Source organism: Salvelinus sp. IW2-2015, unplaced genomic scaffold (genome assembly GCF_002910315.2).
Source record: "Salvelinus sp. IW2-2015 unplaced genomic scaffold, ASM291031v2 Un_scaffold2291, whole genome shotgun sequence".
Taxonomy (NCBI): Eukaryota; Metazoa; Chordata; class Actinopteri; order Salmoniformes; family Salmonidae; genus Salvelinus; species Salvelinus sp. IW2-2015.
The window spans coordinates 50,176-60,899 of record NW_019943617.1 but is presented as its reverse complement, the minus strand read 5'-3'; the positions used below and the strand labels follow the sequence as shown (position 1 = coordinate 60,899).

At 46.5% G+C, this 10,724-nt stretch overlaps 1 protein-coding gene across 1 annotated transcript in view; it reads right to left on the bottom strand.

Annotated features, from left to right (window-relative positions):
- Positions 1-484, bottom strand: part of LOC112073552 (platelet-derived growth factor D-like) — a 12,586-nt gene extending 12,102 nt beyond the window's left edge. Inside the window, 4 exon segments of the mRNA XM_070440190.1 lie at positions 274-294; positions 296-347; positions 350-430; positions 433-484. Coding sequence (XP_070296291.1) covers positions 274-294; positions 296-347; positions 350-430; positions 433-484 — 206 coding nt within the window.
- Between the last annotated feature and the right edge of the window lie 10,240 nt (positions 485-10,724).

Genomic DNA, 10,724 nt, shown 5'->3' with positions numbered 1-10,724 from the left:
TTCTCTCTTGTCTAAATCTTACAAGACAGATGCCCTTGGTTTTGGGATAAAAGCTATTCTCTCTTCTCACCCTCAGACATATTCTTCATTTACTGCATAGACAGCAACCTTCATCCATCCCTCCCTCCCTCCTCTCTCTAGTCTCTGTAGATGTTGATACCCTCATCAGAGGGATGCCAGCCTACTCTCTCACTCAAATCCGTTACAAACTCAGCCAACTTCTCTCTCCTGCACTTCAACTTTCACCTCTCTATCCTCTCCTCCCTCTCTCACCTGCAGACTTCGTTCTCTGGTCCTCCAGTGCAAAGTGGAGTCAAACTCCAGGGTGATGCGGGTGTTGTGGGCGACAGTAGTTTCCATGACAACTGCAGGTTCCTGGGATAGGCGTTAGGAAAGCGGGGGCTCTGGATGACTCCGCCCGTTGCCGTTACGTGACGATCTCTTCTTTCCGGTACAAGTCTGTAAGATGGCTGTCTGTTAGCATATTAACTGGTATAGGTTAGTGAGTTTCTCTCTGGGATTTCATACACAGTGTTACAGAGAGTCAGAGAGAGAGAACAGAACCGAAGAGAGAGACAAGAGAACGAGAGAGAGCAAGAGACAGAGAGAAACAGAAAACGTGACCGAAGACAGACAGAGACCGCGAGACCAGACAAGACCGCGAGACAGACAGAGACCGCGAGACAGAGAGACAGAAAACAGAAAGACAGATGACAAGAACCGACAGACACACCAGACCAACAGAGAAAGAAGATACCGAGAGAGACGCAACAACACTGAGACAAAGAGGAACCGAAGAGAGAAACCCGAGACCAGAGAGAGAGTACCGAGAGAACACCGAGACCGAGAGAGAAGACCGAACAGAAGAGAAGAAACAGAGAAGATAGAGAGCGAGACAGAGCGATAGAGAAGAGATGAAAACCACAAGAAGACAGAGAGAGAGAGAGATAGAGCGACAGAGATAGAGAGATAGAGCAACAGAGAGACAGAGAGAAACTGAGACGACAGAGGAGGCCAGGCAGAGAGCGGCAGGCAGGCAGACACAGAGAGAGAGAAGAAGGAGAGAGAGCAGAGAAGGAGAGAGACAAAGAGAGAGACAGGACAGACAGAGAGAGTGAGAGACAGAGGAGAGAGAGAGAGGAGAACAGAGAGAGAGAAGAGACAAGAGAGAGAGAGAGACACAGAGAGAAGAACAGAGAGAGAAGAGAGAAATAACGACGACAGAGAAACTCAACCAATTCTAGGGAAAATTGGAAAACACTAAAAACAAACACCAAAGGAATTATCTATCCAACATGGAGATGTAGGGAAAACCACTTCTCCAATCTTTTTGCTCTATAACAAGAAATAAGCAAAAACATTATACATGATCAAATACAAATCCTAGAATCAAACATGAAAGACTACCAGAACCCACTGATCATCCAATTACCTGAAGAGTTACAGGACAAAATAAAAACCCTCCAACCCAAAAAGCCTTTGTTAGGTATCCTTAATGAAATGATCAAAATATACAACAACAAATCCAATTCTATATTAAAACTCTTTAACATCCCTTAGCCTCTGCATCGTCCCCCATATTTAACCAAAGGACCTGATCACGCACCAATCCACCAAATGGAAACAAATTTGACCCCAAATAACTACCGTGAATATGCCCAACAGTAACCTTGGAAAATACCCTCCGCAGTTTATCGCATTAACAGCAGAACTCGATACAGATTCCTTCCTCATTGAAAACCAATGTACTGAGCAAATGTCAAATTGGGCTTTTTACCAAATTACCGCCCCTCCCATACAACAGAACCACTGTATTCAACTCCTACACACCGCTATATACACCAAACAAACAAAAACAAAGGCAAAGTCTCTCAGCTTCCTGTTATTTCAAAAAAGCCGTACGACTCAATTTGCCATATGAGCTGGCTATTACTCCAAATTGATGGAAATGGTGTTGGCTGTAAGAACAGTAGCACCATTATAAAATCCATACACAAACAACACAGTCGGTTAAAATTGGCCAAAAAACACACACATTTCTTCTCACAGGTCGTGGGTATACCAGATGCACTAAGCCCCACCCCTCTTCAACATATATTCATCAATTGAATGGCCGAGCTAAGAACAGTCTGCAGCACCCCCTTGGTCTCACCCTACTAGAATCCGAAAAGTCAAATTGCTACTGTTTGACTGATATCTGGGTCTTCTGTCACCAACCAAGGAGGCCTACAACAGCCACCTAATCTTCTGCACAATTCTGTCAGAACCTGGGGCCCTGACAGTAAATCTCGTTAAACCAAAAATTGTTCAAAAAAAGGCCAGTCCCAAGACCACAAATTCCATCTAAGACACCGCTCCTAAGACACACAAAAATAACTAACATACCTCGGCCTAAACATCACACCACATAGCTTCCACAGAGCTGTAACGATTCTGAGAACCGAAGCAAGAAGGCCATTCTCATGCCATCAAAAGGAACATAAAATCAACATACCAATTAGACTGGCTAAAAATACATTGAATCAGTCATAGAGCCATGCCCTTTATGGTTGTTAGGTCTGGGTCCGCTCACCAACCAAATTTCACAAAATGGACAAACACCAATAGACTCTGCATCAGAATTTCTGCAAAAAATCCTCCGTGTACAACTAGAACACCAAATATGCATGCAGAGCAAAAGGACCGATACCCACAATTATCAAAAATCCAGAAAAAGGAGACGTAAATTCTACAACCACCTAAAAGGAACGATTCCCAAACACTTCCATAAACAAACCATCACCTACAGAGACATTGAGAACGGAAAGAGTCCCTAACAACTTCCTAGCTCTGTTCACAAACACAAACCACAACCCCACAGAGCCCCAGGACAACCAGCACAATTAGACCCAAACCAAATCATGAGAAAACAAACCGATTAAAAACTATCATACAGGGGCACAGGGTTAGTGAGTGGTGTCAAATGAGGAAAGGTCTTGAATATCTCCCCGACCCCACATGATCGCTAGCAACTGTAGAAACACACTTCTCTCCCCCTCCCGCCATCATTTCTCCCTCACGCACCATCCGTCATGTCTCTGTCTCTGACGACTGGTAGTACCTGTATCCATAGTGATGTTAATTACGCCATGTGAAACAAGGAACATGATGTGTGTGCGTCTCTGTGTGTGTGTGTACGGTGCGTATGTGTATGGAGGTAAGTGCGTCAATAGAACACACAGCAGAGGGAGAGGAGGAGGAGAGCAGTGATGCATGGAGTGGCCAACCCAACTCAATCCCAAATTTAACCATTTACACATACAGTGCATTCGGAAAGTATTCAGTATTCCGTTGACTTTTTCCAAATTTTGTTAAATTACAGCCTTATTCTAAAATGGATTAAATATACTTTYCCCCCCCTCAATCTACACACAGTACCCAATAAGGACGAAGCTAAAACTGTTTAGACATTTTTGCTAATTTATATTAAAAAAATCAAAAAACAGAAATACCTTATATGCATAAGTATTCAGACWAGGGATGCACGACACATCGGTAAGCATGTCGGAATCGGGGGATATTAGCTAAAAATGGCGACATCGGCATGTAGTAAAACCGCATAAACATAATGTCAAGTTAAAGTGTACTGTTAGCTAGCTAACATTAGCTGGCTGGCTCGCTAGCTAACGTTATGTGTATGCTCTCCACTTTCTGGAGGACTGAGTTTTGAAATCAGTGGAATTTGAGTATGATAGCTAAGAAGATGGAGAAAACACCAGTCTGGAATACATCATCAACCTAGGCAACCAAGCATGGTATCAGACAGGAGACGCGTCCAACCACGCATGGTATCAGACAGGAGACGCGTCCAACCACGCATGGTATCAGACAGGAGACGCGTCCAACCATGCATGGTATCAGACAGGAGACGCGTCCAACCATGCATGGTATCAGACAGGAGATGCGTCCAACCATGCATGGTATCAGACAGGAGACGCGTCCAACCATGCATGGTATCAGACAGGAGACGCGTCCAAGCATGATATAAACTGGTAAGATTTTCAGATAATACACGTTTCTAATTTTGACAGAGAGTGGTTTCATTTCAAGTGCACTGTTAGCTAGCTAACGTTAGCTGGCTGGGTCATTAGCTAATGTTATGTGTATGATCTTGTTATGTGTATGATCTTATTCTTCGTATCTCAGACACATTTGCTTAGTTATAGCCATAGAACCTGGTGGTTAGCTACCTGCAGATTCATGCAGGGTAGTAACATCATCAGTTGTGATTATGTCCATTGTGTAGCTAGCTAGCTACATGTCTTAACACAAGGCTCCACTCTAATTTGACAAGTATATTTCATTTCAAGTTAAAGTGTACTGTTAACTAGCTAGCAAACTGCAGCTGGCTGGCTCGCTAACTAACTAACCTTAAGTCATGTCATGCGTTGGGATTCATTGTTTAGCTAGCTAGCTATCTAGCTACATGTCTTAACACAAGACTCCCGTCTTAGTGGCCAGAGCGCAGAATAACTGAAGCATTTTTGAAAGCTCAACACCCGTTGAATATGTCCGGTGTCAGTAAACGTCGGCAACAAAGCGTAATTCAATTGTTGCCAGCAGCACAGGTACAGTCACCAACGCTCTGGATAACATGAAAACGTTCTACCAGCTCTGCTAGGGGAGTAAAATGGTCAGAGTGGGGTTTTCTCTCATTATGTGTCTGAAAGTAGCTAGCCAACATTTGCCAGTTAGCTTGGGTTCTTGACTGTAGTTGTGAGGTCAGTCCCCTCTCCCGGCTCCGTCTCCCCGTCTCCCTGTCTCCCTGTCTCTTTCTTTCCCTGTCTCCCTGTCTCTTTCTTTCCCTGTCCCTGTCTCTTTCTTTCCTGTCTCCCTGCTCTTTCTTTCCCTGTCTCCCTGTCTCTTTCTTTCCCTGTCTCGCTCTCTCTCTCGCTCTAAGTCTGTCGCCTCTCGCTCTAAGTCTGTCTGCCTCTCGCTCTAAGTCGTCTGCTCTCGCTCTAATCGTGCCTCTCGCTCTAAGTCTGTCTGCCTCTCGCTCTAAGTCTGTCTGCTCTCGCTCTAAGTCTGCTGCCTCTCGCTCTAAGTCTGTCTGCCTCTCCTCTAAGTCTGTCTGCCTCTCGCTCTAAGTCTGTCTGCCTCTCGCTCTAAGTCTGGCTGCCTCTCGCTCTAAGTCTGTCTCCTCTCTCTAAGTCTGTCTGCCTCTCGCTCTAAGTCGGTCTGCCTCTCGCTCTAAGTCGGTCTGCCTCTCGCTCTAAGTCGGTCTGCCTCTCGCCTAAGTCGGTCTGCCTCTCGCTCTAAGTCGGTCTGCCTCTCGCTCTAAGTCGGTCTGCCTCTCGCTCTAAGTCGGTCTGCCTCTCGCTCTAATCGGTCTGCCTCTCGCTCTAAGTCGGTCTGCCTCTCGCTCTACGTCTGCCTCGGCTGTCCCGCTGTCAAAAGCTGTCCCGCTGTCAATAAGGATGCTGGCTGGCTGGCTCTCTGGCTGGCTGACTCTGGCTCTGGCTGGCTGACTCTGGCTCTGGCTGGCTGTCTAGCTCTGGCTCTGGCTGCAGTCTAGCTCTGGCTCTGGCTGGCTGTCTAGTCTGGCTGGCTATGTGTGTCTGCTAGCTCTGGCTGTGTATGTGTGTCGTCTAGCTCTGGCTGTGTATGTGTGTCTGTCTAGCTCTGTGTGTATGTGTGTCTGTCAGCTCTGTATGTGTCTAGCTGGCTGCTCTGTAGTGTCTGTCAGTCTGCTCTGTCAGCCTGTCAGTCTGGCTCTGTCTGTATGTCTGGCTGGCTCTGTCTGTATGTCTGGCTGGCTCTGTCTGTATGTCTGGCTGGCTGGCTCTGTCTGTATGTCTGTCTGTCGTCTGGCTCTGTCTGTCTGTCTGTCTGTCTGCTCTGCTGTCTGTCTGGCTGGCTGGCTTGTCTCTGTCTGTCTGTCTGTGGCTGGCTCTGCTGTCTGGCTGTCTGTGTCTGTCGTCTGTCTGTCTGTCTGGCTCTGTCTGGCTGGCTGGCTCTGTATGTCTGGCGCTGTATGTCTGGCTGGCTGGCTCTGTATGTCTGGCTGGCTGGCTCTGTCTGTCTGTCTGTCTGTCTGTCTGTCTGGCTCGCGTGTCTGTCGGCGTGCTGGCTCTGCGTGTCTGGTGGCTGGCTGGCTCTGCGTGTCTGTGTGCTGGCTGGCTCTGCGTGTCTGTCAGTATGACTGTCTGCGTGTCTGTCAGTATGACTGTCTGCGTGTCTGTCAGTATGACTGTCTGCGTGACTGTCTGCGTGTCTGTCTGCGTGTCTGTCTGCGTGTCTGTCTGCGTGTCGTCTGCGTGTCTGTCAGTATGACTGTCTGCGTGTCTGTCAGTATGATGTATGCGTGTCTGTCAGTATGACTGTCTGCGTGTCTGTCAGTATGACTGTCTGCGTGTCTGTCAGTATGACTGTCTGCGTGTCTGTCAGTATGACTGTCTGCGTTGCTGTCAGTATGAGTCTGTCGATGACTGTCTGCGTGTCTGTCAGTAGACTGTCTGCGTGTCTGTCAGTATGACTGTCTGCGTGTCTGTCAGTATGCTGTCGCGTGTCTGTCAGTATGGCTGTCTGCGTGTCTGTCAGTATGGCTGTCTGCGTGTCTTCAGTATGGCTGTCTGCGTGTCTGTCAGTATGGCTGTCTGCGTGTCTGTCAGTATGGCTGTCTGCGTGTCTGCAGTATGACTGTCTGCGTGTCTGTCAGTATGACGTCTGCGTGTGCAGTATGACTGTCTGCGTGGCTGTCAGTATGACTGTCTGCGTGTCTGTCAGTATGACTGTCTGCGTGTCTGTCAGTATGACTGTCTGCGGTCGTCAGTATGACTGTCTGCGTGTCTGTCAGTATGACTCTGCGAGTGTCAGTATGGGTAGTGAGTACACTAAACCCTTTCATCCTCTACCATAAGCAGCTGTACTATAGATCAGTTACCACATGATCCAGTATCGGCAGCATTAGATGTGGGAAAATGGTTTTAATACAAACTAGGTTAAGAGCTGGAGAAAGAAAGAAATAAAGAAATGACGTCTCTGCTCTGTAAGACGTGCTGCTGTGGCACTAGAGAAGCGAGTGAATGTGCAGGGGAGGAATGGAGTGAAGGAGAGCAGAGCGAGAATAAGTGAATATGAGAGGTGGCACAGTGAGACTTCCGGGTCCCACAGAGCCAGCAGAGAGCGGACAAAGAGCCAGTAGTCGGGACATTGTGAACAGTAGGAATATGTTTCTAATAAGGGTGTGAACGTTTAAACTAAATTGGGATTGGTAACATTTAGAAAAAAATCATTGAGTTCTAGAGTGAATACAAGGCGCTGATATAMACATAACATAGCCTACTGCTCTGGCTCCACTGGACCAATCCACTGTGCCCTCATTGGCTGGTGGTTCCTGTCGCGTAAGCACCTTCACGACTGAATGGAGATCCCAGCCAGACCTCTGATTAACAGAGTGGAACAATGCCATTAGACGCTCTCATCAGCCAGATCGCTCAAGATTGACCTTGAAAATGGATGTCGGGAAATGCCATCAAAACCGGCCACTAGAGGCAACACTATTACCAGAGGGCATTGTGGATGGGGGTGACAGTTGGACATTCAATCCCAGTGGTAGACACTTTTTTTATGCCCTATCYCAAACTTTAACCCTTAACCATTCAGAATGTTGGCGAGCAGGAGGAGCAACCTAGGGTGTCAAAAACACGAAATTTGACGTTGTCTGAAACGTGGATAAACGTCAGAATCTGAAGTCAAATTGGTAAAAACGGGAGATCTCGTTGCTTTCACACCACTAAACAGTTGCATGCCAACACACACGGACACACTGTTTTGAATATTTAAACAACACTGGTGAGCGACACGCATGACAAGATGAAAGACAGGAGGGAGAAAGGGGAGGAGGGCAGGAAGAGAATGGTACGAGAGAGAGGTCTCATTCTGTCTCAGCTGTGTATGCTAAACTCAGCACCCAGGGGTGTAGGCCCAAACCTTATTATGCATGCTGCAACTCTCCACTAAAACCACATACACCTCAGAAAATACAGCCCAGTCAGCCCAGCAGGTCACGCAGTCCGTGTGTGTGTGTGTCAGGGTTTCTGTTAGCCGGCAGGACTAATAGCCGGTTTTTGGCCGATAAAAAAATTGAAAAKCCGATAAATAAAAAATTGGCACCGGCCAATTGTCCGGGAGAAGGAGCAAAAAAAAAAATAAGAAAAACATTTCGAAATAATGCTTTTTAGCCTATTCATTGATGGAAATACCAGTCGAGGGAAATACATTTGACTGGTCCTGCTTATCGGCTTATAGGTTAATTGACATAATTTAGTGGAATTAAACTGGCGCGTGTACAGTATATTCATTATGTATCTGATTTATCACACGCATATAGATATAGAGCATTATCTAATGTGATTTGTGTCTTCTGAGCACCGTTGGTGGTTCTGTCATTCTGAGCACCGTGGGTGGTTCTGTCATTCTGAGCACCGTGGGGTGTCTGTCATTCTGAGCACCGTTGGTGGTTCTGTCATTCTGAGCACCGTTGGTGGTTCTGTCATTCTGAGCACCGTTGGTGGATGCCTTAAACCAGGTCACGCACCCAATGCATATGAGTCTGGTAAATTTCTCAAAATGTTTGGTCAATTAAAATGCTGCGGTCAAATGTCCAGCACCACATTTTCCTAACGGAAACCCTGGTATGCGTGTGTTTGTGCGTGTTGGTTGTCCGAGTGTGTATATGCCCTCGTTCACCGTGTATGTGAATTGTACAGAATATTTCATATTCTATGTCTAACAAAACAGTGTTGTCTTCAGAGCCAGAAGAGACTTAGTAAATAGTAAAGTTGTATTTAATTAAACTGTCCAGAGGCATGATGTCCATAGAGCTGATATAATCACAGAGAGCAGTGAGTCACAAGGCTCAAATTAGACAGACATCACCTTCATTAAACAGATCTGACTTCCCACACTTACACACCCTCACACTCACATTATGTAGGTATGTGTGTGCGCAGCGTTGCCTCACTGTGGGCTGAACCTGATCGTCACAGCTACACCAGCAGAGTGTGTAGCGTTGCCTCACTGTGGGCTGAACCTGATCGTCACAGCTACACCAGCAGAGTGTGTAGCGTTGCTCACTGTGGGCTGAACCTGATCGTCACAGCTACACCAGCAGAGTGTGTAGCGTTGCCTCACTGTGGGCTGAACCTGATCGTCACAGCTACACCGCAGCAGAGTGTGTAGCGTTGCCTCACCTGTGGGCTGAACCTGATCGTCACAGCTACACCAGCAGAGTGTGTAGCGTTGCCTCACTGTGGGCTGAACCTGATCGTCACAGCTACACCAGCAGAGTGTGTAGCGTTGCCTCACTGTGGGTGAACCTGATCGTCACAGCTACACCAGCAGAGTGTGTAGCGTTGCCTCACTGTGGGCTGAACCTGATCGTACAGCTACACCAGCAGAGTGTGTAGCGTTGCCTCACGTGGGCTGAACCTGATCGTCACAGCTACACCAGCAGAGTGTGTAGCGTTGCCTCACTGTGGGCTGAACCTGATCGTCACAGCTACACCAGCAGAGTGGTAGCGTTGCCTCACTGTGGGCTGAACCTGATCGTCACAGCTACACCAGCAGAGTGTGATGTTCTACCAGCACCCTGGAATCTATTTCTGCTGAGTGACGATCACAGCAACACATCACTGTCAGCAGAAGAATTAGACTGCATTAAAACAGTGACACAGTGAGTGTGGTGTGTGCATGACATGGTGAGCTCCAAAAGTATTTCGACATTGACACATTTATTTCTGTTTTAGCTTTGTACTTCAGCACATTGTATCTGAAATACAAAGTGCAGCTATAATGAGGTTATTTTCATCAATATAAGTTGAACTGAACAGCACGTTTTGTACATAGTCCCCCCATTTTAGGGAACCAAAAGTATTTGGACAAATTCAGTTATGGCTCGTTCCATTTGACTTCAATCACTGACTGCACCCCTTCTGATTTGAACGAAACTTTACATACAGTGCCTTGCACTGAAAAAAAATTACTAGATATAAAAAATTAAAATAATATAAAAACAGAAAATGGTACGTGCATATGTATTCACCCCTTTTGCTATGAAGCCCCTAAATAGATCTGGTGCAACCAATTACCTTCAGAAGTCACATAATTAGTTAAATAAGTTCACCTGTGTGCAATCTAAGTGTCACATGATCTGTCACACGATCTCAGTATATATACACCTGTTCTGAAAGGCCCCAGAGACTGCAACACCACTAAGCAAGGGGCAGCATCAAGCAAGCGGCACTATGAAGACCAAGGAGCTCTCCAAACAGGCCAGGGACAACGTTGTAGAGAAGTACAGATCAGGGATGGGTTCTAAAAAAATATCCAAAACTTTGAACATCGCACGGAGCACACATTAAATCCATTATTAAAATATTTAAGGAATATGGCACCACAACAAATTTGCCAAGAGAGGGGCCCACCAAAAACTCACGGACCAGGCAAGGAGGGCATTAATCAGAGAGGCAACAAAGAGACCAGATAACCTGAAGGAGCTGCAAAGATCCACAGTGGAGAATGGAGTATCTGTCCATAGGACCACTTTAAGCCGTACACTCCACAAAGCTGGGCTTTACGGAAGGTGGCCAGAAAAAACATTGCATTACGAAAAAAATAAGCAAACACATTTGGCGTTCGCCAAAAGAAATGTGGGAGACTCCCAAACATATTGGACGAAGCTA